General features: G+C 57.7%; 2 protein-coding genes and 1 pseudogene across 2 annotated transcripts; all 3 read left to right on the forward strand.

Annotated features, from left to right (window-relative positions):
- The first annotated feature begins 226 nt into the window (after positions 1-226).
- Positions 227-12,649, forward strand: LOC129200743 (protocadherin beta-15-like; annotated as a pseudogene).
- LOC129200742 (protocadherin beta-15-like) lies at positions 9,248-18,247 on the forward strand. The gene is made up of 3 exons (XM_054812017.1): positions 9,248-11,710; positions 16,497-16,839; positions 17,432-18,247. The coding sequence occupies exons 1-3, from the start codon at positions 9,270-9,272 to the stop codon at positions 18,245-18,247; spliced, it is 3,600 nt and encodes a 1,199-aa protein (XP_054667992.1). The 5' UTR covers positions 9,248-9,269.
- Positions 18,248-18,417: 170 nt separating this feature from the next.
- Positions 18,418-21,926, forward strand: LOC129200745 (protocadherin beta-15-like). Its single transcript, XM_054812019.1, has one exon. It carries the CDS (start codon positions 18,856-18,858, stop codon positions 21,295-21,297), a length of 2,442 nt encoding a protein of 813 aa, XP_054667994.1. The 5' UTR covers positions 18,418-18,855; the 3' UTR covers positions 21,298-21,926.
- Positions 21,927-27,535: the final 5,609 nt, after the last annotated feature.

Below are 27,535 nucleotides of genomic sequence, written 5' to 3' on the forward strand. Positions count from 1 at the left end.
CAGCTGTGTGTGCGCACGGGTCCGTGTGCCGGTGCGAGCCGGCAGCGCGGGCAGCGGGCGGCGGCGGGCGCAGTCCCGCCGCGGGCCGCAGGGTGGTGCTCCCGGCCAAGGCGGCGCCGAGCGGCTGCGGGCGGGGAGGCGGCCGAGCCGGCCCGGCCCGGCCCGGCCCTGCCCAGCACCGCCCAGCCGAGCCCAGCCCAGCCGAGCCCAGCCAGCCGAGCGGAGCGGAGCCCAGCCGAGCGGAGCGGAGCCGGGTAGCGGCGGCGAGCGGTGCTCCGTGCCATCCGCTGCCGGGCCGCGGCGGCCGCGCTCCGGGTCGCCAGCCGGAGTCGGCGAGAAGGAGGGAGGGAGGGAGAACGGACGCCCGCCGCCCAGCCGCGCTGCTGCCGGGCACCGCTTTCTGCGGAGGACTGCGCGGGAGATCCGCGAGACGGAGGCTGTCCGCCGCCCCGACATGGCGATCGCAAGGCAAGTGCTTTGTCTCTCTGCTTTCCTCTCCCTGCCGCACGCTCGCTCCGAGCCCATCCGCTACTCCGTAGCCGAGGAGGGGGAGAGCGGCTCCGTGGTAGCGAACGTGGCGGAGGACGCGGGGCTGGCCCCGGCGCAGCTCTCGGCTCGCCGCGCCCGCCTGGCCTCGGAGGACGGCCGGCAGCACTTTCGCTTAGACCGCGGCACCGGCCGCCTCGTCGTGGCCGAGAGGCTGGACCGGGAGCAGCTGTGCGGGCAGTCCGGGACGTGCACGCTCCCCTTCGAGCTCCTGCTGGCAAACCCCCTGCAGTTCTTTCGGGTCGAGGTGACCGTGGAGGACATCAATGACCATTCGCCCGTTTTCCCCGAGCAACAGGTCACTTTTAAGATCCTGGAAACTAGTAACCCGGCTCGCGTTTCCCGCTGGAGGGGGCTCGGGACCTGGATATTGGCAGCAACAGCATCCAGGCTTACAGCATCGCTCCCGAGAACGAGTACTTTAGTGTCTCCTTTGGGAGTCGGAGTAAGGGCAAGAAGTACGTGGAACTGGTTTTGGAAAAGCCACTAGACAGAGAGGAGCAGGCGGAGATGCACTTCAGTCTCATTGCCATGGATGGAGGCACTCCACCCAGGAGCGGGACCACCCAAGTCCACATTGTTGTTCTGGATGTAAATGACAACTCTCCGGTCTTCACAGAAGATGTGTACATTGGCCAGGTATTGGAAAATGCTCCGGAGGGCTCTGTGGTTGTCAAGGTGGTGGCATCCGATCTGGATGCGGGACCTAACGGGGCCATCTCCTATCAATTCAGCCAAGCGGTGGGCCAGAGCCCCTCAGCATTTGTCATTGACCCTGTGAGCGGTGAAATTAGACTCACAAAGCCTCTGGACTTTGAGGTGGCAGAGAATCACGAGCTCAGCGTGCGGGCCACGGACGGCGGGGGCCTCTCAGCAATCTGCAAGGTGTTGGTGGAGGTGATGGATGTGAATGACAACGCGCCGGAGCTGGTGGTCAGTTCCTTCAGCAGCCCCCTCCCCGAGAGCGCATCACCCGGGACGGTGGTCGCCCTCTTCACGGTCAGGGACCGGGATGCTGGTGCCAACGGGAAGATCACCTGTGCCCTGGAAGACCAGCTGTCGTTCTCCCTGCGACCAGCCTACAAGAATTACTATGAGCTGGTGACCGTGAGCGCGCTGGACCGGGAGGAGACGGCGCGGTACATCCTCACTGTCACAGCAGCAGACGCGGGGTCACCTCCTCTCACGACCACCCAGACCTTCACGGTGGACATCTCTGATGTGAACGACAATGCGCCTGTCTTCAACCAGACTTCGTACACCATGTACGTGCGTGAGAACAATGTGCCCACGGCGCTCGTTGGAGCCGTCAGCGCCTCGGATGCCGACGTGGGGCCCAATGCCAAGGTGACCTATTCCCTGGCCCCAGCGCACCCAGCAGAGCAGCCTCCCTGCTCCTGTATCTCTGTGAACTCTGAGAACGGGCACGTGTTTGTGCTGCGGCCCCTGGACTACGAGCATGTGAGGCAGATCGAGGTCTCAGTGAGCGCCTCTGACGCGGGGTCGCCTCGCCTTAGCGCCAACGTGACCGTCCGCCTTGTCGTGGTGGACGAGAATGACAATGCGCCTCTGGTGCTGCACCCCGCCCAGGACAGCAGCCCACCGTCCAGCGAGCTGGTGCCCATTTCGGCTGAGGCGGGGTACCTCGTCACCAAAGTGGTGGCTGTTGATGCCGACTCGGGGCAGAACTCGTGGCTCTCGTACCACTTGCTGAAGGCCAGCGACCCCGGGCTGTTTGCGGTGGGTGCCCAAAGCGGGGAGGTGCGGCTGAGGAGGCCAGTGACGGAGAGAGACGCCGTGAAGCAGAAGCTCGTCATCCTGGTGCGAGACAACGGGCGGCCACCGCTGTCAGCCACTGCGGCACTGAGCGCGCTCCTGCTCAGTGACTTCTCGGAGGTGCGCCTACCGCAGAGCAGCCTGGCCACGGAGGACGAGGGCAGCTCCCTGACCACCTATTTAATCATTTCATTGGTCTTTGTCTCGGTCCTCTTCCTCGTGTCCACGGTCGCCTTCGTCGCTCATAAGGTGTGCAAGAGAAAGGAGCTGAAGGGTGGGCATGTGCTTTACGGCACCGGCAACTTGCAGAGCAGCCTGGCCGAGGCGGCCAATGCGGGGACCCTGCCCCACGCCTATTGCTACGAGGTCAGCCTCACAACAGGCTCGGGCAACAGCGAGTTCAAGTTCCTCAAGCCCATCCTCCCCAGCCTGCCACCTCAGCACTGTGCCAGGGGCGGGGGCGCCGATGATGAACAGGATTTGCCCCGGGCCCTATCACCATGGAGGACGTGGCACCAGACAACCCAGGGACGCTCTCTGCCGAACCGTTCAACAGTCTTTCCTTTACCTAGCGTGGAGTCAGCACAGCCAGAGGCTTCACGCCTCGTCACAGGAAGGGATCCAGGCTACAGCTTGTGGCAACGCTTCCTGCAGAGTTAATCTGCATTTGCAATTGGCATCCCTGGTTTCCCTCAAATTCTAAGTCAGAAGAAAGGTTGTCCCCCCCTCCATAATAAATCAACAAACAAAGAACGAAGCAAAAGAACCTCAGGGCTCCCTCACTCCGGAAATGTTTCAGCTCTGTTACAGCCATTTCTGAAATGCTTCAAGAGTGGGGTTAGTTGCAGGGCCCCCGGCTATGTTCTTGTCTCCCTTGTTGTTAGGCAAGACCATGGACCTCTTGCTCTGTGCTGTAATGAAATGGCAAGGTCGGGCAGACAGATCACATGCTCGCTGAAATGCACGTAGCCCTCCTCCCAGGTCAGGAAAGCAAGGAAGTTGTGAGTACTGTGTCACAATGTGATGCAAGCGCGAGGTTCTCCCTTTTGTGAGTCCTGCATGTCTCCGTCTGAGGTGCGTGGGCTCTGTGTGTTTTGCCCTCTGGTCACTATATATGTCCGGACAGGCGTTGTGTGTCTGCATATGCTGCACTAGGGCTGCCCAGTGAAGCATGGAGCTGCTCACATCTAACTATTGTGATGTGCACAATTCCAGCTCAGCAGTCTAGAAGGGTATTGTGACCCTTTGAGTAGATCAGTGTCATTACCTCTAAGGGAGAGGAAAACAACACACTAGATTTCTATCTGGTGATAACAGAAGGTTTGCCAGGTTGTCTCCTTGGGAGTGCCTAGGAAATATAGCAACAGGAATGGTGTTGCCATAGCCTATAACTGTACAGAGTTGTGAAAATGTGTTCATTATGTTTGGGTTCTCAAGTTGCTGCAAGCGATTTTGTTGGAAGGTGGAACTGAGGTGAACTTGGAAAAGGGCATCGGGGTGGGTCTCATCATTGTTGTTCCCCCATTCAGAGGCTTCTTGATGGGAGTGGAAAGCTGTCCCGATATGATTGTCTGGGTTTGTGCAAGAGCATTTGCATCCTCCTTTTTGCCCTTTCTCCTTCTACTCTGTGAACTGCCTGTCAGCATTGTCTTGCCTATTCCCCTTAAGAAGGACTGTCACCACACGTGTCATAGCAAATTGTTTGAATGAAGGCGGTGTGGCACGGAATATTCGGAAGCCCTCACGCTGTGTTGTGCTGCAGTTCTGAACTGTACTGTTGTAAAGCAGTGTACCCTTGTGTGTAACAATGCAATAAAGAGAACACCCAAATGCCTTGTGTGGAGTCTTTGAAGGGATGTTCTTTCTGGGAAAGCTCTGTGAGAGTTTTTGAAAAGCCTGGGAGGTTTTTTCTCATTTTGTCCTTTATTTGAGGTCAAGTTGAGCAGGTACTTTGTTTCTGATTGGAGATATGGTCGAAAGAGCTTTGAGGAAAGTTGTGGGGAGCAGGGAATTGCTGGCAGGCCTCTATAAGTCTTCTGACCACTGAGCTTCTTGTGACAACAGGGCGCAGTTAGATCCAGGTCAGGGGTAACTGGCCCGTATGCTAACAGGGGCCTGGGCGGGCAAAGGCCTCGTCAAAGCAGTGAGGTGGGGGGAGTGACGCTAAAGTTGTAGCAGTGTCAGAAGATGGATGACACAAGGACAGCGTACGTGTTCCTTTGAGAAGTACTTGGGGGAGCGCCAGGAGGTGGGCATTTGGTGAACAAAAACTGCTTCCAAGGAGAGGCTTTGCTCTAGGGAAATGCCATCCCTTCCACAAGGTCTTGATAAACAGTAAGTCCTGAGCAGAGGACTGGTGTAGTGATGCTGACAGAACACCGTTGTACATCCAGGAGAGAATGATCTACGGTCCAGTTAACCTGAGTAGAATGATAGAATCACTTAGTTTGGAAAAGATCCCTGAGATCATCAAGTCCAACCGTTAACTTGACCACATCTACCACTAAACTATGTCCCTAAGCACCACCTCCAGAGATGGTGACTGAAGCACAGGGCAGCCTGTTCCAAGGCTTGACAATCCTTTGGGTGAAGAAATGTTTCCTAATATCTCATCTGAACCTCCTCTGGTGAAACCTGAGCCCATTTCATTTCATCCTGTCGCTTCGTACTTGGGAAAAGAGACCAACACCCACCTCCTTACAACCTCCTTTCAGGCACAGGCCTGTCCTGTGCTGTCCTGTGCTATGTTGTGTTCCACAGATCCTTTCCTGGAAGGATAAACTCAGCTCATTTAAATGAGGAGCCTGCAGGCTGCTCCCACGTGGTACCAGCGAGAAAGCCACCTGCGAGCAGAAAGTCCAGATGCAAACTTCTTCGACAGTAGAAATGATGACTAGAAATGCTTTCTTTCAGGAAAGTTTGTAACGGCGTGAGCTGCTGAAACGAGGGCACTCTTTCTTTTCTATGACCAGGGTCTGCATGGCATGCTGTGCGTGGCTGGAGTCCTGCGTGAAGCTACTCTGCTCAGGGTTCTCGGCCTCTACAGGGACGTACCATTCTCTGTGCTAATCCCTTCCAATAGTGAGAGCTATAAGAGAGAGAGTTCTGAATGACATCTTCGAGAGTCAGCGTGCCTCCCTCTCTCTTACTGAGACCACAAGGAACGTGCACCTCCTGGTGACAAACAGCTGGTTGTCTGGTCGTTCCAGCTCAAGGGTTTGTGTGCTTGATGCAGTTCATAACTAGATGCTTTATTACGGTTTTTCCCTCCTGAGAAGGGGAGGCTGTTGCGTGTACCGGAGGGCCTGAACACACTGCTGAACTTTCCCGAGGGGCTCGTTGGAGGTGCCCTTTAGGAAGGATAACTTCTCAGGCCAGGGAATAGACAGGCCTGTCAGATGGGACCTGTTGGTCACCAACACGAGTGAGCTAATCAGAGATGTCAAAATTGGAGGCAGCCTGGGCTACAGTGATCATGCAGTGGTGGAGTCTGCAGACCTGAGGGACAGGGGTCAGGCAAAGGGTAAAGTCCAGAGCCTGAATTTCAGGAAAACAAACTTGCAGCTGTTGTAGGCATGAGTCAGTAGAAGCCCCTGGGTAACTGCCTTGAGGGACAAGAGAGCAGAACAGAGCTGGCACATCTTTAAGGACGCTTTCCAAAGAGCGCAAGACCTCTCGATCCCCATGTGTAAGAAGTCAGGAAAGGAAGGCAAGAGACCGGCACGGCTGAGTAAAGACCTGCTGGTCAAACTAAAAGGCAAGAAAGAAATGCACAGGCAGTGGAAGCAGGGACAGGGCTCCTGGGAGGAATATAGGGACTTTGGCCGGTTGTGTAGGGATGGGGTCAAGAAGGCGAAGGCGTGGCTGGAGCTTGGCAAAGGACGCAAAGAGTATGAAGAAGATCTTCAATAGGTATGTCAGCCAGAAAAGGAAGGGTCAAAGAAAGGGTACCTGCCCTGATGAACACGACTAGCGAACTGGTAACAGCAGACAAGGAGGATCCTGGCTGAGGTACTCAACAACTTCTTTGCCTCAGTCTTCACTGGCCACCTCTCTTCCCACACTGCTCGAGTGGATGAACCTGAAGACAGGGACTAGGGAGCAAAGTGCCTGCCACTGCAAGAGAAGATCGGGTTTGAGACCAGCTGAGCAATTTGAACATACATAAGTCTATGGGACCTGACGAGATGCATCTGAGAGTCCTGAGGGAATTGGCTGATGTAGCTGTCAAGCCACCAGCCATGACATTTGAAAAGTCATGGCAGTCAGGTGAAGTCCCTGGTGACTGGAAAAATGGAAACATTGCACCCATTTCTAAAAAGGGTAGAAAGGAGGGCCCTGGGAACTACTGACCCATCAGCCTGGGATGATCAAGGAACAGATGCTCCTAGAAGCCATGGAGGACAGGGAGGAGATTTGAGACAGCCAGCATGGCTTCACCAAGGGCAAGTCTTCCCTGACCAGCCCAGTGGCCTTCTGTGATGGAGCGACTACCTCAGTGCACAAGGCAAGAGCCATGGATGTCACCTGCCCGGACTTCTGTAAGGCCTTTGACACGGTCCTCCACAACAGCCTTCTCTCTACATGGGAGAGAGATGGGTTTGATGGATGGACTATTTGGCGGATAAGGACTTGCCTGGATGGTTGCCTCCAGAGAGTGGTGGTCAATGGCTCTATGCCCGGATGGAGATCAGTGATGAGTGGTGTCCCTCGGTGCTCCGTCCGGGGACCAGTACTGTTTAGTAGCTTTGTCAGCGACACAGACAGTGGGATCGAGTGCTCCCTCAGCACATTTGCAGATGGTGTCAGGCTGAGTGGTACGCCTGAGAGAGGGGATGCCATTGAGAAGGACCTGGACAAGCTTGAGAGGTGGGCCCAAGCAAAATTCATGAGGTTCAAGAAGGCCAAGTGCAAGGTCCAGCACCTGCACTGTGGCAACCCCCGGGATCAATACAGGCTGGGGGATGAAGGGAATGGGATCAGCCCTGTGGAGAAGGACTTGGGGGTACTGGTGGGTGACAAATGGGACATGAGCCAGCAATGTGCGCTCGCAGCCCCGAATGCCAACCGTATCGTGGGCTGCACCAGCAGCAGGTCGAGGGAGGGGACTCTTCCCCTCTACTGCGCTCTGGTGACACCCCACCTGGAGTACTGCGTCCAGCTTGGGTGTCCCCAGTGCAAGAAAGACATGGGCCTGTTGGAGTGAGTCCAGAGGAGCGCTACAAAATGATAATGGGGATGGAACACTTCTGCTATGAGGAAAAGCTGAGAGAGTTGGTGTTGTTCAGCCTGCAGAAGAGAAGGCTCCAGGGAGACATTCCATCAAACTGCAACCATTCTATGATTCTATGATTCTATCATCCTATCATTCTGTGATTCTATTGTTCTGCCATTCTGTTATTCTGTCATTCTATTCTATTGTTCTATCAATCATTCTGTCATTCTGTGATTCTATGCAGCAATGCGGCGGGCAGAACTTGTGAGAGAGACTATGCCGGGGCCGGCAGAGAGCGAGTCCTGCTGAGAGTGCAGGCGAGACGGGCGCGCTGTACGCGCTGCGCTCCTTCGCCTACGAGGAGGTGCGCGAGGTGGGGCTGTGGGTGCGGGCGGAGGACGGCGGGGCGCCGGCGCTGAGCAGCAACGTGTCGGTGCGGCTCGTGATCGTGGACGAGAACGACAACGCGCCGCAGGTGCTGTACCCGCCGCCGGCGCCGGCGCCGGGCGCGGGCTGGGCGGGCGTGGAGCTGGCGCCGCGCTCGGCCGAGCCCGGGGCGCTGGTGGCCAAGGTGGTGGCGGTGGACGCGGACGCGGGGCAGAACGCGTGGCTGTCGTACGAGCTGGCCAAGGCGCCGGAGCCGGGGCTGTTCCGCGTGGGGCTGCACAGCGGCCAGGTGCGCACGGCGCGGGCCCTGTCCGAGAGGGACGCGCCCCGGCAGAGCCTCGTCGTGCTGGTGCGAGAGCGCGGGCAGCCGCCGCGCTCCGCCACCGCCACCCTCGGCATCGCCCCGGTGGACGGCTTCTCCGACGTATTCCGGCAGCTCAACCACGCTCCTGCGGGGAGGCAAGGAGCGAGAACCGCTGTGCAGCTCGCGGCCGGCTGGCGAGAGGGAAGCCAACGCGGGGAGCTTGGTGGCTCCCGTTCCGCCGCCGGACTGGCCGGCCGGCAGGCGCGTGCACGCCCGAGCCTTGCCGAGACCCGCCTCCGTTCCCCGTCCTCAGGCTGGGATTCCCGAGTCGGTGTAGTGCCGTGCCGTGCTGGTTCCTGCGTGCTGCCCCTGCGGAGAGGCTCCTGGGCGGCTGGTCCGGCCGGGCAAGGCGGCTGAGTGGATCGGGGCCGCGCCTCCGCCGCACGGCGCCGTGGGAACCGCCTCGTGCTTGTCTTGCCGCCGTGTTTCGCGAAGGGCACGGATCGGCCTCCCGGGAGACAAGCGCGCCCGCCCGCCCGCGGGCTCTGGGCAGCGGGGGAAGACGCGGGGCAGCTGTGTGTGCGCACGGGTCCGTGTGCCGGTGCGAGCCGGCAGCGCGGGCAGCGGGCGGCGGCGGGCGCAGTCCCGCCGCGGGCCGCAGGGTGGTGCTCCCGGCCAAGGCGGCGCCGAGCGGCTGCGGGCGGGGAGGCGGCCGAGCCCGGCCCGGCCCGGCCCGGCCCTGCCCAGCACCGCCCAGCCGAGCCCAGCCCAGCCGAGCCCAGCCCAGCCGAGCCGAGCGGAGCCGAGCGGAGCGGAGCCCAGCCGAGCGGAGCGGAGCCGGGTAGCGGCGGCGAGCGGTGCTCCGTGCCATCCGCTGCCGGGCCGCGGCGGCCGCGCTCCGGGTCGCCAGCCGGAGTCGGCGAGAAGGAGGGAGGGAGGGAGAACGGACGCCCGCCGCCCAGCCGCGCTGCTGCCGGGCACCGCTTTCCGCGGAGGACTGCGCGGGAGATCCGCGAGACGGAGGCTGTCCGCCGCCCCGACATGGCGATCGCAAGGCAAGTGCTTTGTCTCTCTGCTTTCCTCTCCCTGCCGCACGCTCGCTCCGAGCCCATCCGCTACTCCGTAGCCGAGGAGGGGGAGAGCGGCTCCGTGGTAGCGAACGTGGCGGAGGACGCGGGGCTGGCCCCGGCGCAGCTCTCGGCTCGCCGCGCCCGCCTGGCCTCGGAGGACGGCCGGCAGCACTTTCGCTTAGACCGCGGCACCGGCCGCCTCGTCGTGGCCGAGAGGCTGGACCGGGAGCAGCTGTGCGGGCAGTCCGGGACGTGCACGCTCCCCTTCGAGCTCCTGCTGGCAAACCCCCTGCAGTTCTTTCGGGTCGAGGTGACCGTGGAGGACATCAATGACCATTCGCCCGTTTTCCCCGAGCAACAGGTCACTTTTAAGATCCCGGAAAGGAGTGACCCGGGCTCGCGTTTCCCGCTGGAGGGGGCTCGGGACCTGGATATTGGCAGCAACAGCATCCAGGCTTACAGCATCGCTCCCGAGAACGAGTACTTTAGTGTCTCCTTTGGGAGTCGGAGGAATGGTGACAAATATGTGGAACTGGTTTTGGAAAAGCCACTAGACAGAGAGGAGCAGGCGGAGATGCACTTCAGTCTCATTGCCATGGATGGAGGCACTCCACCCAGGAGCGGGACCACCCAAGTCCACATTGTTGTTCTAGATGTAAATGACAACTCTCCGGTCTTCACACAGGAGCGGTATGTTGGCCAGGTACTGGAAAATGCTCCGGAGGGCTCTGTGGTTGTCAAGGTGGTGGCATCCGATCTGGATGCGGGACCTAACGGGGCCATCTCCTATCAATTCAGCCAAGCGGTGGGCCAGAGCCCCTCGGCATTTATCATTGACCCTGTGGGCGGTGAAATTAGACTCACAAAGCCTCTGGACTTTGAGGTGGCAGAGAATCACGAGCTCAGCGTGCGGGCCACGGACGGCGGGGGCCTCTCGGCAATCTGCAAGGTGTTGGTGGAGGTGGTGGATGTGAATGACAACGCGCCGGAGCTGGTGGTCAGTTCCTTCAGCAGCCCCCTCCCCGAGAGCGCATCACCTGGGACGGTGGTCGCCCTCTTCACGGTCAGGGACCAGGATGCTGGTGCCAACGGGAAGATCACCTGTGCCCTGAAAGACCAGCTGTCGTTCTCCCTGCGACCAGCCTACAAGAATTACTATGAGCTGGTGACCGTGAGCGCGCTGGACCGGGAGGAGACGGCGCGGTACATCCTCACTGTCACAGCAGCAGACGCGGGGTCACCTCCTCTCACGACCACCCAGACCTTCACGGTGGACATCTCCGATGTGAACGACAACGCGCCTGTCTTCAACCAAACTTCATACACTATGTACGTGCGTGAGAACAATGTGCCCACAGCGCTTGTTGGAGCCGTCAGCGCCTCGGATGCCGACGTGGGGCCCAATGCCAAGGTGACCTATTCCCTGGCCCCAGCGCACCCAGCAGAGCGGCCTCCCTGCTCCTGTATCTCTGTGAACTCTGAGAACGGGCACGTGTTTGTGCTGCGGCCCCTGGACTACGAGCATGTGAGGCAGATTGAGGTCTCAGTGAGCGCCTCTGACGCGGGGTCGCCTCGCCTTAGCGCCAACGTGACCGTCCGCCTTGTCGTGGTGGACGAGAATGACAATGCGCCTCTGGTGCTGCACCCCGCCCAGGACAGCAGCCCACCGTCCAGCGAGCTGGTGCCCATTTCGGCTGAGGCGGGGTACCTCGTCACCAAAGTGGTGGCTGTTGATGCCGACTCGGGGCAGAACTCGTGGCTCTCGTACCACTTGCTGAAGGCCAGCGACCCCGGGCTGTTTGCGGTGGGTGCCCAAAGCGGGGAGGTGCGGCTGAGGAGGCCAGTGACGGAGAGGGACGCCGTGAAGCAGAAGCTCGTCATCCTGGTGCGAGACAACGGGCGGCCACCGCTGTCAGCCACTGCGGCACTGAGCGCGCTCCTGCTCAGTGACTTCTCGGAGGTGCGCCTACCGCACAGCAGCCTGGCCACGGAGGACGAGGGCAGCTCCCTGACCACCTATTTAATCATTTCATTGGTCTTTGTCTCGGTCCTCTTCCTCGCGTCCACGGTCGCCTTCGTCGCTCATAAGGTGTGCAAGAGAAAGGAGCTGCAGGGTGGGCATGTGCTTTACGGCACCGGCAACTTGCAGAGCAGCCTGGCCGAGGCGGCCAATGCGGGGACCCTGCCCCACGCCTATTGCTACGAGGTCAGCCTCACAACAGGCTCGGGCAACAGCGAGTTCAAGTTCCTCAAGCCCATCCTCCCCAGCCTGCCACCTCAGCACTGTGCCAGGGGCGGGGGCGCCGATGATGAACAGGATTTGCCCCAGGGCCCTATCACCATGGAGGACGTGGCACCAGACAACCCAGGGACGCTCTCTGCCGAACCGTTCAACAGTCTTTCATTTACCTAGCGTGGAGTCAGCACAGCCAGAGGCTTCACGCCTCGTCACAGGAAGGGATCCAGGCTACAGCTTGTGGCAACGCTTCCTGCAGAGTTGATCTGCATTTGCAATTGGCATCCCTGGTTTCCCTCAAATTCTAAGTCAGAAGGAAGGTTGTCCCCCCCTCCATAATAAATCAACAAACAAACAAAGAAGCAAGCAAAAGAACCTCAGGGCTCCCTCACTCCGGAACTAAGATGTTTCAGCTCTGTTACAGCCATTTCTGAAATGCTTCAAGAGTGGGGTTAGTTGCAGGGCCCCCGGCTATGTTCTTGTCTCCCTTGCTGTTAGGCAAGACCATGGACCTCTTGCTCTGTGCTGTAATGAAATAGCAAGGTCGGGCAGACAGATCACATGCTCGCTGAAATGCACGTAGCCCTCCTCCCAGGTCAGGAAAGCAAGGAAGTTGTGAGTACTGTGTCACAATGTGGTGCACAAATTGCACAAAATTTTCATTTGGCTCATAAGAGGGGGTTGGGTGGGCTTTCCCTTTTGTATTGCCATGGTGTCACGGTTTAGCCCCAGCCGGCAGCTGAGCACCACGCAGCCACTCACTCCCTCCCCCCCCCCTCCCCCCCAGTGGGATGGGGAGGAGAATGGGAAGGAAAAGGCAAGACCTGGTGGGTTGGTATAAGGACAGTTTACTGGGATAGCAAAGGGAGAAGGGAAGACAAAACAGAACAAAACAAAACAGTACTTAACAGAGTATACGAAACTGGTAGTACACAATGCAGTTTCTCACCCAAGGACCGTACAACTCAGACCGCACGCTCAGACCTGTCCCGAAACCGGACTGTCCCCAAGCCACGCGTCCTGGAGCTGCTACCCCCCTCCCCAGCTAGCCCCCCTTTTATGCTGAGCATGATGTCATATGGTATGGAATACCCCCTTTGGCTAGTTTGGGTCACCTGCCCTGTCTATGTGCCCTCCCAACTCCTTGTGCACCCCCAGCCGTGCCACTGGCAAGGTGGTGTGAGAAGCAGAAAAGGTCTTGGCTCTGTGTAAGCACCGCTCAAGCATAGGTCCATATAACAAAAACACCTCTAAATTATCAATGCTGTTTCCAGCACAAATCCAAAACATAGCCCCATGCTAGCTACTGTGAAGAAAATGAACCCTCTCAGATGAAACCAGGACACATGGAAATATGAGAGCACTAGTGGTGTTGAGATGGAATTGAATGGACCGGAATGGAGCAGAGCAGAATGGAGTGGAATGGCGTGGAATGGAGCGGAACAGAACAGAACAGATATGGAATGGAATGGAATACAGTAAAGTAGAATAGAATAGAATAGAATAGAACAGAACAGAACAGAACAGAACAGAATAGAATATTTTAGTTAGAAAGGACTTATAATGCTCATCAAAATCCTGAAATACCACATCCACCATCTTCCCTTCATCCACAAGGTGGGTGACCTTATCATAGAAGGATAGAAAATTAATTAAACAGGACTTTCCCTGGGTGAAGCCATGGTCCTGCTGATTGCATTGCTCTTTACATGCCTTTCCATCGCACCCAGTAAGATCTTCTCCACAGATTTTCCAGGAACTGAGGTTAAACTCACAGGTCTGTAGTTTCCTGGGTCTTTCCTCATGCCCTTCTTGTAAATTGGAAGCATGTGGGCTATCTTCCAGCCAGCGGAGACCTCCCCAGAGTCCCAAGACCTCTGGTAGGTGATCAAGAGGGGTCCCGCTGTAACATCCGCCAGCTCCTTCAGTACTCTGGGATGAATCCCAGCAGGCCGCATGGACTTGTGAACATTCAGCCGATACAGCTGGTGCTGTTTATAGACTGTAACTGTACAGAGTTGTGAAAAGATGTTCGTTGTGAAAAGACATTCATTGTGTTTGGGGGCGTTGTCAGGAAACTCCACCAGTTGCTTCAAGGTACTTTGTCTGAAGGTGGAATTGAGATGAACTTGGAAAAGGGCCTGTTGAGTAGACCCAACTCATTGTTGTTTCCCATTTCAGAGTGGAAAGCTGTCCCGATATGATTTTCTGGGTTCATGTAAGAGCATTTGCATCCTCCTTTTTGCCCTTTCTCCTTCTACTCTGTGAACTGCCTGTCAGCATTGTCTTGCCTATTCCTCTTAAGAAGGGCTGTCACTGCATATGTGATAGCAAATTGTTTGAATGAAGGCGGTGTGGCACGGAATATTCAGAAGCCCTCACGCTGTGTTGTGCTGCAGTTCTGAAGTGTTCTGTTGTAAACCAGGATACCCTTGTGTGCAAAAATGAAATAAAGCGAGGATCCAAAAGGCTTGTGTGGAGATAGTAGTCTTTGTAGGGATGTTCTTTCTGGGAAAGCTCTGTGAGTTTTTCAAAGGGTGGGTACTTTGTCTCTGCTTGGAGATATGGTTGATAGAGCTTCCAGGAAAGTTGTGGGGAGCAGGGAATTGCTGGCAGGCCTCTACGTGTCTTCTGAGCACTGAGCTCATGGCGGCGGCAGGGCGCAGTTAGGTCTCGGTCAGGGGAAACTGGCCCATATGCTAACAGGGGCCTGGGTGTGCAAAGGCCTCGCCAAAGCGGTGAGGTGGTGGGGGAGTGACTTTTCCAACTCTCCCAACAGCTGCCGATGGCAACCGTGATCTGTTCAAGCACCAAGTGCTTTGATTCTAAAGATTTTGGGGGAGGGATGGCACAAAGACAGCATACGTGATCCTTTGCGAAAGAATGTGGGGGAGCAGCAGTTGGTTGGTGAAAACTATAACCAGGGAGAAGTTTTGCTCTTGGGAAAGGAAGAGGACTACAGCCATCCCTTCCACAAGGGCTTGATAAAACGGTAAGTCCTGAACAAAGGCTGGTGTAGTGATGCAGACCAGAAGACCATTTTACATCGAGGACTGAGCGATCCACTATCCAGCTAATCTGGGAAGGTGTAGGCCTGTGCTGTGCTGTGCTGTCTCGTGCTGTGCTGCACTGCATAAACGCCTTGCAGGATAAACTCATCGACCTCATTGTAACTGAAGACGCTGCAGGCTGCTCCCACGTGCTACCGGTGAGAAAGCCACCTGCAAGCAGGAAGTCCACATACAAACTTCTTCTACTGTGACCGTAGAAATGATGACTAGAAATGGTTTCTTGCCGGAAAGTCCTAAATTGGCGTGAGCTGCTGAAACGAGAGCACTCTTTCTTTTCTATGACCAGGGTCTGCCTGGCATGCTGTGCGTGGCTGGAGTCCTGCGTGAAGCTACTCTGCTCAGGGTTCTCGGCCTCTACAGGGACGTACCATTCTCTGTGCTAATCCCTTCCAATAGTGAGAGCTATAAGAGAGAGAGTTCTGAATGACATCTTCGAGAGTCAGCGTGCCTCCCTCTCTCTTACTGAGACCACAAGGAACGTGCACCTCCTGGTGACAAACAGCTGGTTGTCTGGTCGTTCCAGCTCAAGGGTTCGTGTGCTTGATGCAGTTCATAACTAGATGCTTTATTACGGTTTTTCCCTCCTGAGAAGGGGAGGCTGTTGCGTGTACCGGAGGGCCTGAACACACTGCTGAACTTTCCCGAGGGGCTCGTTGGAGGTGCCCTTTAGGAAGGATAACTTCTCAGGCCAGGGAATAGACAGGCCTGTCAGATGGGACCTGTTGGTCACCAACACGAGTGAGCTAATCAGAGACGTCATGATTGGAGGCAGCCTGGGCTACAGTGATCATGCAGTGGTGGAGTCTGCAGTCCTGAGGGACAGGGGTCAGGCGAAGGGTAAAGTCCAGAGCCTGAATTTCAGGAAAACAAACTTGCAGCTGTTGTAGGCATGAGTCAGTAGAAGCCCCTGGGTAACTGCCTTGAGGGACAAGAGAGCAGAACAGAGCTGGCACATCTTTAAGGACGCTTTCCAAAGAGCGCAGGACCTCTCGATCCCCATGTGTAAGAAGTCAGGAAAGGAAGGCAAGAGACTGGCACGGCTGAGTAAAGACCTGCTGGTCAAACTAAAAGGCAAGAAAGAAATGCACAGGCAGTGGAAGCAGGGACAGGGCTCCTGGGAGGAATGTAGGGACTTTGGCCGGTTGTGTAGGGATGGGGTCAAGAAGGCGAAGGCGTGGCTGGAGCTGAACTTGGCAAAGGACGCAAAGAGTATGAAGAAGATCTTCAATAGGTATGTCAGCCAGAAAAGGAAGGGTCAAAGAAAGGGTACCTGCCCTGATGAACATGACTAGCGAACTGGTAACAGCAGACAAGGAGGATGCTGGCTGAGGTACTCAACAACTTCTTTGCCTCAGTCTTCACTGGCCACCTCTCTTCCCACACTGCTCGAGTGGATGAACCTGAAGACAGGGACTAGGGAGCAAAGTGCCTGCCACTGCAAGAGAAGATCGGGTTTGAGACCAGCTGAGCAATTTGAACATACATAAGTCTATGGGACCTGACGAGATGCATCTGAGAGTCCTGAGGGAATTGGCTGATGTAGCTGTCAAGCCACCAGCCATGACATTTGAAAAGTCATGGCAGTCAGGTGAAGTCCCTGGTGACTGGAAAAATGGAAACATTGCACCCATTTCTAAAAAAGGTAGAAAGGAGGGCCCTGGGAACTACTGACCCATCAGCCTGGGATGATCAAGGAACAGATGCTCCTAGAAGCCATGGAGGACAGGGAGGAGATTTGAGACAGCCAGCATGGCTTCACCAAGGGCAAGTCTTCCCTGACCAGCCCAGTGGCCTTCTGTGATGGAGCGACTACCTCAGTGCACAAGGCAAGAGCCATGGATGTCACCTGCCCGGACTCCTGTAAGGCCTTTGACACGGTCCTCCACAACAGCCTTCTCTCTGCATTGGAGAGAGATGGGTTTGATGGATGGACTATTTGGCGGATAAGGACTTGCCTGGATGGTTGCCTCCAGAGAGTGGTGGTCAATGGCTCTATGCCCGGATGGAGATCAGTGATGAGTGGTGTCCCTCGGTGCTCCGTCCGGGGACCAGTACTGTTTAGTAGCTTTGTCAGCGACACAGACAGTGGGATCGAGTGCTCCCTCAGCACATTTGCAGATGGTGTCAGGCTGAGTGGTACGCCTGAGAGAGGGGATGCCATTGAGAAGGACCTGGACAAGCTTGAGAGGTGGGCCCATGCAAAATTCATGAGGTTCAAGAAGGCCAAGTGCAAGGTCCAGCACCTGCACTGTGGCAACCCCCGGGATCAATACAGGCTGGGGGATGAAGGGAATGAGAGCAGCCCTGTGGAGAAGGACTTGGGGGTACTGGTGGGTGACAAATGGGACATGAGCCAGCAATGTGCGCTCGCAGCCCAGAATGCCAACTGTATCATGGGCTGCATCACCAGCAGGTCGAGGGAGGGGACTCTTCCCCTCTACTGCGCTCTGGTGACACCCCACCTGGAGTACTGCGTCCAGCTCGGGTGTCCCCAGTGCAAGAAAGACATGGGCCTGTTGGAGTGAGTCCAGAGGAGCGCTACAAAATGATAATGGGGACGGAACACTTCTGCTATGAGGAAAAGCTGAGAGAGTTGGTGTTGTTCAGCCTGCAGAAGAGAAGGCTCCAGGGAGACATTCCATCAAACTGCAACCATTCTATGATTCTATGATTCTATCATCCTATCATTCTGTGATTCTATTGTTCTGCCATTCTGTTATTCTGTCATTCTATTCTACTGTTCTATCAATCATTCTGTCATTCTGTGATTCTATGCAGCAATGCGGCGGGCAGAACTTGTGAGAGAGACTATGCCGGGGCCGGCAGAGAGCGAGTCCTGCTGAGGGTGCAGGCGAGACGGGCGCGCTGTACGCGCTGCGCTCCTTCGCCTACGAGGAGGTGCGCGAGGTGGGGCTGTGGGTGCGGGCGGAGGACGGCGGGGCGCCGGCGCTGAGCAGCAACGTGTCGGTGCGGCTCGTGATCGTGGACGAGAACGACAACGCGCCGCAGGTGCTGTACCCGCCGCCGGCGCCGGCGCCGGGCGCGGGCTGGGCGGGCGTGGAGCTGGCGCCGCGCTCGGCCGAGCCCGGGGCGCTGGTGGCCAAGGTGGTGGCGGTGGACGCGGACGCGGGGCAGAACGCGTGGCTGTCGTACGAGCTGGCCAAGGCGCCGGAGCCGGGGCTGTTCCGCGTGGGGCTGCACAGCGGCCAGGTGCGCACGGCGCGGGCCCTGTCCGAGAGGGACGCGCCCCGGCAGAGCCTCGTCGTGCTGGTGCGAGAGCGCGGGCAGCCGCCGCGCTCCGCCACCGCCACCCTCGGCATCGCCCCGGTGGACGGCTTCTCCGACGTATTCCGGCAGCTCAACCACGCTCCTGCGGGGAGGCAAGGAGCGAGAACCGCTGTGCAGCTCGCGGCCGGCTGGCGAGAGGGAAGCCAACGCGGGGAGCTTGGTGGCTCCCGTTCCGCCGCCGGACGGGCCGGCCGGCAGGCGCGTGCACGCCCGAGCCTTGCCGAGACCCGCCTCCGTTCCCCGTCCTCAGGCTGGGATTCCCGAGTCGGTGTAGTGCCGTGCCGTGCTGGTTCCTGCGTGCTGCCCCTGCGGAGAGGCTCCTGGGCGGCTGGTCCGGCCGGGCAAGGCGGCTGAGTGGATCGGGGCCGCGCCTCCGCCCACGGCGCCGTGGGAACCGCCTCGTGCTTGTCTTGCCGCCGTGTTTCGCGAAGGGCACGGATCGGCCTCCCGGGAGACAAGCGCGCCCGCCCGCCCGCGGGCTCTGGGCAGCGGGGGAAGACGCGGGGCAGCTGTGTGTGCGCACGGGTCCGTGTGCCGGTGCGAGCCGGCAGCGCGGGCAGCGGGCGGCGGCGGGCGCAGTCCCGCCGCGGGCCGCAGGGTGGTGCTCCCGGCCAAGGCGGCGCCGAGCGGCTGCGGGCGGGGAGGCGGCCGAGCCCGGCCCGGCCCGGCCCGGCCCTGCCCAGCACCGCCCAGCCGAGCCCAGCCCAGCCGAGCCCAGCCCAGCCGAGCGGAGCGGAGCCCAGCCGAGCGGAGCGGAGCCGGGTAGCGGCGGCGAGCGGTGCTCCGTGCCATCCGCTGCCGGGCCGCGGCGGCCGCGCTCCGGGTCGCCAGCCGGAGTCGGCGAGAAGGAGGGAGGGAGGGAGAACGGACGCCCGCCGCCCAGCCGCGCTGCTGCCGGGCACCGCTTTCTGCGGAGGACTGCGCGGGAGATCCGCGAGACGGAGGCTGTCCGCCGCCCCGACATGGCGATCGCAAGGCAAGTGCTTTGTCTCTCTGCTTTCCTCTCCCTGCCGCACGCTCGCTCCGAGCCCATCCGCTACTCCGTAGCCGAGGAGGGGGAGAGCGGCTCCGTGGTAGCCAACGTGGCGGAGGACGCGGGGCTGGCCCCGGCGCAGCTCTCGGCTCGCCGCGCCCGCCTGGCCTCGGAGGACGGCCGGCAGCACTTTCGCTTAGACCGCGGCACCGGCCGCCTCGTCGTGGCCGAGAGGCTGGACCGGGAGCAGCTGTGCGGGCAGTCCGGGACGTGCACGCTCCCCTTCGAGCTCCTGCTGGCAAACCCCCTGCAGTTCTTTCGGGTCGAGGTGACCGTGGAGGACATCAATGACCATTCGCCCGTTTTCCCCGAGCAACAGGTCACTTTTAAGATCCCGGAAAGGAGTGACCCGGGCTCGCGTTTCCCGCTGGAGGGGGCTCGGGACCTGGATATTGGCAGCAACAGCATCCAGGCTTACAGCATCTCTCCCGAGAACGAGTACTTTAGTGTCTCCTTTGGGAGTCGGAGTAAGGGCAAGAAGTACGTGGAACTGGTTTTGGAAAAGCCACTAGACAGAGAGGAGCAGGCGGAGATGCACTTCAGTCTCATTGCCATGGATGGAGGCACTCCACCCAGGAGCGGGACCACCCAAGTCCACATTGTCATTCTGGATGTAAATGACAACTCTCCGGTCTTCACAGAAGATGTGTACATTGGCCAGGTATTGGAAAATGCTCCGGAGGGCTCTGTGGTTGTCAAGGTGGTGGCATCCGATCTGGATGCGGGACCTAACGGGGCCATCTCCTATCAATTCAGCCAAGCGGTGGGCCAGAGCCCCTCAGCATTTGTCATTGACCCTGTGAGTGGTGAAATTAGACTCACAAAGCCTCTGGACTTTGAGGTGGCAGAGAATCACGACCTCAGCGTGCGGGCCACGGACGGCGGGGGCCTCTCAGCAATCTGCAAGGTGTTGGTGGAGGTGGTGGATGTGAATGACAACGCGCCGGAGCTGGTGGTCAGTTCCTTCAGCAGCCCCCTCCCCGAGAGCGCATCACCCGGGACGGTGGTCGCCCTCTTCACGGTCAGGGACCGGGATGCTGGTGCCAACGGGAAGATCACCTGTGCCCTGGAAGACCAGCTGTCGTTCTCCCTGCGACCAGCCTACAAGAATTACTATGAGCTGGTGACTGTGAGCGCGCTGGACCGGGAGGAGACGGCGCGGTACATCCTCACTGTCACAGCAGCAGACGCGGGGTCACCTCCTCTCACGACCACCCAGACCTTCACGGTGGACATCTCCGATGTGAACGACAACGCGCCTGTCTTCAACCAGACTTCGTACACCATGTACGTGCGTGAGAACAATGTGCCCACGGCGCTCGTTGGAGCCGTCAGCGCCTCGGATGCCGACGTGGGGCCCAATGCCAAGGTGACCTATTCCCTGGCCCCAGCGCACCCAGCAGAGCGGCCTCCCTGCTCCTGTATCTCTGTGAACTCTGAGAACGGGCACGTGTTTGTGCTGCGGCCCCTGGACTACGAGCATGTGAGGCAGATCGAGGTCTCAGTGAGCGCCTCTGACGCGGGGTCGCCTCGCCTTAGCGCCAACGTGACCGTCCGCCTTGTCGTGGTGGACGAGAATGACAATGCGCCTCTGGTGCTGCACCCCGCCCAGGACAGCAGCCCACCGTCCAGCGAGCTGGTGCCCATTTCGGCTGAGGCGGGGTACCTTGTCACCAAAGTGGTGGCTGTTGATGCCGACTCGGGGCAGAACTCGTGGCTCTCATACCACTTGCTGAAGGCCAGCGACCCCGGGCTGTTTGCGGTGGGTGCCCAAAGCGGGGAGGTGCGGCTGAGGAGGCCAGTGACGGAGAGGGACGCCGTGAAGCAGAAGCTCGTCATCCTGGTGCGAGACAACGGGCGGCCACCGCTGTCAGCCACTGCGGCACTGAGCGCGCTCCTGCTCAGTGACTTCTCGGAGGTGCGCCTACCACAGAGCAGCCTGGCCACGGAGGACGAGGGCAGCTCCCTGACCACCTATTTAATCATTTCATTGGTCTTTGTCTCAGTCCTCTTCCTCGCGTCCACGGTCGCCTTCGTCGCTCATAAGGTGTGCAAGAGAAAGGAGCTGAAGGGTGGGCACGTGCTTTACGGCACCGGCAACTTGCAGAGCAGCCTGGCCGAGGCGGCCAATGCGGGGACCCTGCCCCACGCCTATTGCTACGAGGTCAGCCTCACAACAGGCTCGGGCAACAGCGAGTTCAAGTTCCTCAAGCCCATCCTCCCCAGCCTGCCACCTCAGCACTGTGCCAGGGGCGGGGGCGCCGATGATGAACAGGATTTGCCCCAGGGCCCTATCACCATGGAGGACATGGCACCAGACAACCCAGGGACGCTCTCTGCCGAACCATTCAACAGTCTTTCCTTTACCTAGCGTGGAGTCAGCACAGCCAGAGGCTTCACGCCTCGTCACAGGAAGGGATCCAGGCTACAGCTTGTGGCAACGCTTCCTGCAGAGTTAATCTGCATTTGCAATTGGCATCCCTGGTTTCCCTCAAATTCTAAGTCAGAAGAAAGGTTGTCCCCCCCTCCATAATAAATCAACAAACAAAGAACGAAGCAAAAGAACCTCAGGGCTCCCTCACTCCGGAAATGTTTCAGCTCTGTTACAGCCATTTCTGAAATGCTTCAAGAGTGGGGTTAGTTGCAGGGCCCCCGGCTATGTTCTTGTCTCCCTTGCTGTTAGGCAAGACCATGGACCTCTTGCTCTGTGCTGTAATGAAATGGCAAGGTCGGGCAGACAGATCACATGCTCGCTGAAATGCACGTAGCCCTCCTCCCAGGTCAGGAAAGCAAGGAAGTTGCGAGTACTGTGTCAGAATGTGGTGCAAGCGCGAGGTTCTCCCTTTTGTGAGTCCTGCATGTCTCCGTCTGAGGTGCGTGGGCTCTGTGTGTTTTGCCCTCTGGTCACTATATCTGTCCGGACAGGCGTTGTGTGTCTGCATATGCTGCACTAGGGCTGCCCAGTGAAGCATGGAGCTGCTCACATCTAACTATTGTGATGTGCACAATTCCAGCTCAGCAGTCTAGAAGGGTATTGTGACCCTTTGAGTAGATCAGTGTCATTACCTCTAAGGGAGAGGAAAACAACACACTAGATTTCTATCTGGTGATAACAGAAGGTTTGCCAGGTTGTCTCCTTGGGAGTGCCTAGGAAATATAGCAACAGGAATGGTGTTGCCATAGCCTATAACTGTACAGAGTTGTGAAAATATGTTCATTATGTTTGGGTTCTCAAGTTGCTGCAAGCGATTTTGTTGGAAGGTGGAACTGAGGTGAACTTGGAAAAGGGCATCGGGGTGGGTCTCATCATTGTTGTTCCCCCATTCAGAGGCTTCTTGATGGGAGTGGAAAGCTGTCCCGATATGATTGTCTGGGTTTGTGCAAGAGCATTTGCATCCTCCTTTTTGCCCTTTCTCCTTCTACTCTGTGAACTGCCTGTCAGCATTGTCTTGCCTATTCCCCTTAAGAAGGACTGTCACCACACGTGTCATAGCAAATTGTTTGAATGAAGGCGGTGTGGCACGGAATATTCGGAAGCCCTCACGCTGTGTTGTGCTGCAGTTCTGAACTGTACTGTTGTAAAGCAGTGTACCCTTGTGTGTAACAATGCAATAAAGAGAACACCCAAATGCCTTGTGTGGAGTCTTTGAAGGGATGTTCTTTCTGGGAAAGCTCTGTGAGAGTTTTTGAAAAGCCTGGGAGGTTTTTTCTCATTTTGTCCTTTATTTGAGGTCAAGTTGAGCGGGTACTTTGTTTCTGATTGGAGATATGGTCGAAAGAGCTTTGAGGAAAGTTGTGGGGAGCAGGGAATTGCTGGCAGGCCTCTATAAGTCTTCTGACCACTGAGCTTCTTGTGACAACAGGGCGCAGTTAGATCCAGGTCAGGGGTAACTGGCCCGTATGCTAACAGGGGCCTGGGCGGGCAAAGGCCTCGTCAAAGCAGTGAGGTGGGGGGAGTGACGCTAAAGTTGTAGCAGTGTCAGAAGATGGATGACACAAGGACAGCGTACGTGTTCCTTTGAGAAGTACTTGGGGGAGCGCCAGGAGGTGGGCATTTGGTGAACAAAAACTGCTTCCAAGGAGAGGCTTTGCTCTAGGGAAATGCCATCCCTTCCACAAGGTCTTGATAAACAGTAAGTCCTGAGCAGAGGACTGGTGTAGTGATGCTGACAGAACACCGTTGTACATCCAGGAGAGAATGATCTACGGTCCAGTTAACCTGAGTAGAATGATAGAATCACTTAGTTTGGAAAAGATCCCTGAGATCATCAAGTCCAACCGTTAACTTGACCACATCTACCACTAAACTATGTCCCTAAGCACCACCTCCAGAGATGGTGACTGAAGCACAGGGCAGCCTGTTCCAAGGCTTGACAATCCTTTGGGTGAAGAAATGTTTCCTAATATCTCATCTGAACCTCCTCTGGTGAAACCTGAGCCCATTTCATTTCATCCTGTCGCTTCGTACTTGGGAAAAGAGACCAACACCCACCTCCTTACAACCTCCTTTCAGGCACAGGCCTGTCCTGTGCTGTCCTGTGCTATGTTGTGTTCCACAGATCCTTTCCTGGAAGGATAAACTCAGCTCATTTAAATGAGGAGCCTGCAGGCTGCTCCCACGTGGTACCAGCGAGAAAGCCACCTGTGAGCAGAAAGTCCAGATGCAAACTTCTTCGACAGTAGAAATGATGACTAGAAATGGTTTCTTGCTGGAAAGTCCTAAATTGGCGTGAGTTGCTGAAACGAGGGCACTCTTTCTTTTCTATGACCAGGGTCTGCATGGCATGCTGTGCGTGGCTGGAGTCCTGCGTGAAGCTACTCTGCTCAGGGTTCTCGGCCTCTACAGGGACGTACCATTCTCTGTGCTAATCTCTTCCAATAGTGAGAGCTATAAGAGAGAGAGTTCTGAATGACATCTTCGAGAGTCAGCGTGCCTCCCTCTCTCTTACTGAGACCACAAGGAACGTGCACCTCCTGGTGACAAACAGCTGGTTGTCTGGTCGTTCCAGCTCAAGGGTTCGTGTGCTTGATGCAGTTCATAACTAGATGCTTTATTACGGTTTTTCCCTCCTGAGAAGGGGAGGCTGTTGCGTGTACCGGAGGGCCTGAACACACTGCTGAACTTTCCCGAGGGGCTCGTTGGAGGTGCCCTTTAGGAAGGATAACTTCTCAGGCCAGGGAATAGACAGGCCTGTCAGATGGGACCTGTTGGTCACCAACACGAGTGAGCTAATCAGAGACGTCAAGATTGGGGGCAGCCTGGGCTACAGTGATCATGCAGTGGTGGAGTCTGCAGACCTGAGGGACAGGGGTCAGGCAAAGGGTAAAGTCCGGAGCCTGAATTTCAGGAAAACAAACTTGCAGCTGTTGTAGGCATGAGTCAGTAGAAGCCCCTGGGTAACTGCCTTGAGGGACAAGAGAGCAGAACAGAGCTGGCACATCTTTAAGGATGCTTTCCAAAGAGCGCAGGACCTCTCGATCCCCATGTGTAAGAAGTCAGGAAAGGAAGGCAAGAGACCGGCACGGCTGAGTAAAGACCTGCTGGTCAAAATAAAAGGCAAGAAAGAAATGCACAGGCAGTGGAAGCAGGGACAGGGCTCCTGGGAGGAATATAGGGACTTTGGCCGGTTGTGTAGGGATGGGGTCAAGAAGGCGAAGGCGTGGCTGGAGCTGAACTTGGCAAAGGACGCAAAGAGTATGAAGAAGATCTTCAATAGGTATGTCAGCCAGAAAAGGAAGGGTCAAAGAAAGGGTACCTGCCCTGATGAACATGACTAGCAAACAGGTAACAGCAGACAAGGAGGAGGCTGGCTGAGGTACTCAACAACTTCTTTGCCTCAGTCTTCACTGGCCACCTCTCTTCCCACACTGCTCGAGTGGATGAACCTGAAGACAGGGACTAGGGAGCAAAGTCCCCGCCACTGCAAGAGAAGATCGGGTTTGAGACCAGCTGAGCAATTTGAACATACATAGGTCTATGGGACCTGACGAGATGCATCTGAGAATCCTGAGGGAATTGGCTGATGTAGCTGTCAAGCCACCAGCCATGACATTTGAAAAGTCATGGCAGTCAGGTGAAGTCCCTGGTGACTGGAAAAATGGAAACATTGCACCCATTTCTAAAAAGGGTAGAAAGGAGGGCCCTGGGAACTACTGACCCATCAGCCTGGGATGATCAAGGAACAGATGCTCCTAGAAGCCATGGAGGACAGGGAGGAGATTTGAGACAGCCAGCATGGCTTCACCAAGGGCAAGTCTTCCCTGAGCAACCCTGTGGCCTTCTGTGATGGAGCGACTACCTCAGTGCACAAGGCAAGAGCCATGGATGTCACCTGCCCGGACTCCTGTAAGGCCTTTGACACGGTCCTCCACAACAGCCTTCTCTCTGCATTGGAGAGAGATGGGTTTGATGGATGGACTATTTGGCGGATAAGGACTTGCCTGGATGGTTGCCTCCAGAGAGTGGTGGTCAATGGCTCTATGCCCGGATGGAGATCAGTGATGAGTGGTGTCCCTCGGTGCTCCGTCCGGGGACCAGTACTGTTTAGTAGCTTTGTCAGCGACACAGACAGTGAGATTGAGTGCGGCCTCAGCACATTTGCAGATGGTGTCAGGCTGAGTGGTACGCCTGAGAGAGGGGATGCCATTGAGAAGGACCTGGACAAGCTTGAGAAGTGGGCCCATGCAAAATTCATGAGGTTCAAGAAGGCCAAGTGCAAGGTCCAGCACCTGCACTGTGGCAACCCCCGGGATCAATACAGGCTGGGGGATGAAGGGAATGAGAGCAGCCCTGTGGAGAAGGACTTGGGGGTACTGGTGGGTGACAAATGGGACATGAGCCAGCAATGTGCGCTCGCAGCCCCGAATGCCAACTGTATCATGGGCTGCATCACCAGCAGGTCGAGGGAGGGGACTCTTCCCCTCTACTGCGCTCTGGTGACACCCCACCTGGAGTACTGCGTCCAGCTCGGGTGTCCCCAGTGCAAGAAAGACATGGGCCTGTTGGAGTGAGTCCAGAGGAGCGCTACAAAATGATAATGGGGATGGAACACTTCTGCTATGAGGAAAAGCTGAGAGAGCTGGTGTTGTTTAGCCTGCAGAAGAGAGGACTCCAGGGAGACATTCTTGCAGCCATTCAATACTTAAAGGGGGCTTATAAGAAAGATGGGGACAGAAGTTTTAGATGGGCCTGTAGTGATAGGACAAGGGGTGATGGTTTTAAACTAAAAGAGGGGAGATTCAGACTAGATATCAGGGAGACATTTGTTACGATGAGGGTAGTGAAACACCGGAAAAGGTAGCCCAGAGAGGTTGTGGATGCCCCATCCCTGGTAAAATCCAAGCTTAAGTTGGACCGTGCTCTGACTAACCGTCTAGTTGAAAACGTCCCTGCTCATTGTAAAGCGAGGGGGTGGAGTAGATGAGCATTCAAGGTCCCATCAAACTGAAACCATTCTATGATTCTATCATCCTATCATTCTGCGATTCTATTGTTCTGCCATTCTGTTATTCTGTCATTCTATTCTACTGTTCTATCAATCATTCTGTCATTCTGTGATTCTATGCAGCAATGCGGCGGGCAGAACTTGTGAGAGAGACTATGCCGGGGCCGGCAGAGAGCGAGTCCTGCTGAGAGTGCAGGCGAGACGGGCGCGCTGTACGCGCTGCGCTCCTTCGCCTACGAGGAGGTGCGCGAGGTGGGGCTGTGGGTGCGGGCGGAGGACGGCGGGGCGCCGGCGCTGAGCAGCAACGTGTCGGTGCGGCTCGTGATCGTGGACGAGAACGACAACGCGCCGCAGGTGCTGTACCCGCCGCCGGCGCCGGGCGCGGGCTGGGCGGGCGCGGAGCTGGCGCCGCGCTCGGCCGAGCCCGGGGCGCTGGTGGCCAAGGTGGTGGCGGTGGACGCGGACGCGGGGCAGAACGCGTGGCTGTCGTACGAGCTGGCCAAGGCGCCGGGGCTGTTCCGCGTGGGGCTGCACAGCGGCCAGGTGCGCACGGCGCGGGCCCTGTCCGAGAGGGACGCGCCCCGGCAGAGCCTCGTCGTGCTGGTGCGAGAGCGCGGGCAGCCGCCGCGCTCCGCCACCGCCACCCTCGGCATCGCCCCGGTGGACGGCTTCTCCGACGTATTCCGGCAGCTCAACCACGCTCCTGCGGGGAGGCAAGGAGCGAGAACCGCTGTGCAGCTCGCGGCCGGCTGGCGAGAGGGAAGCCAACGCGGGGAGCTTGGTGGCTCCCGTTCCGCCGCCGGACGGGCCGGCCGGCAGGCGCGTGCACGCCCGAGCCTTGCCGAGACCCGCCTCCGTTCCCCGTCCTCAGGCTGGGATTCCCGAGTCGGTGTAGTGCCGTGCCGTGCTGGTTCCTGCGTGCTGCCCCTGCGGAGAGGCTCCTGGGCGGCTGGTCCGGCCGGGCAAGGCGGCTGAGTGGATCGGGGCCGCGCCTCCGCCGCACGGCGCCGTGGGAACCGCCTCGTGCTTGTCTTGCCGCCGTGTTTCGCGAAGGGCACGGATCGGCCTCCCGGGAGACAAGCGCGCCCGCCCGCCCGCGGGCTCTGGGCAGCGGGGGAAGACGCGGGGCAGCTGTGTGTGCGCACGGGTCCGTGTGCCGGTGCG

The sequence above is a fragment of the Grus americana genome, unplaced genomic scaffold (genome assembly GCF_028858705.1).
Source record: "Grus americana isolate bGruAme1 unplaced genomic scaffold, bGruAme1.mat scaffold_444, whole genome shotgun sequence".
Lineage (NCBI taxonomy): Eukaryota > Metazoa > Chordata > Aves > Gruiformes > Gruidae > Grus > Grus americana.

Bases quoted from the DNA above. Each gene is read 5' to 3' on its own strand.
- LOC129200742 (XM_054812017.1), top strand. From the start codon at position 9,270: ATGGCGATCGCAAGGCAAGTGCTTTGTCTCTCTGCTTTCCTCTCCCTG. The intron at 11,711-16,496 runs GCGTGGAGTCAG...CCTCCACAACAG, and splicing joins AACAGTCTTTCATTTACCTA to CCTTCTCTCTGCATTGGAGA. The intron at 16,840-17,431 runs GTCCAGCACCTG...CGGGGCCGGCAG, and splicing joins TCAAGAAGGCCAAGTGCAAG to AGAGCGAGTCCTGCTGAGGG.
- LOC129200745 (XM_054812019.1), top strand. From the start codon at position 18,856: ATGGCGATCGCAAGGCAAGTGCTTTGTCTCTCTGCTTTCCTCTCCCTG.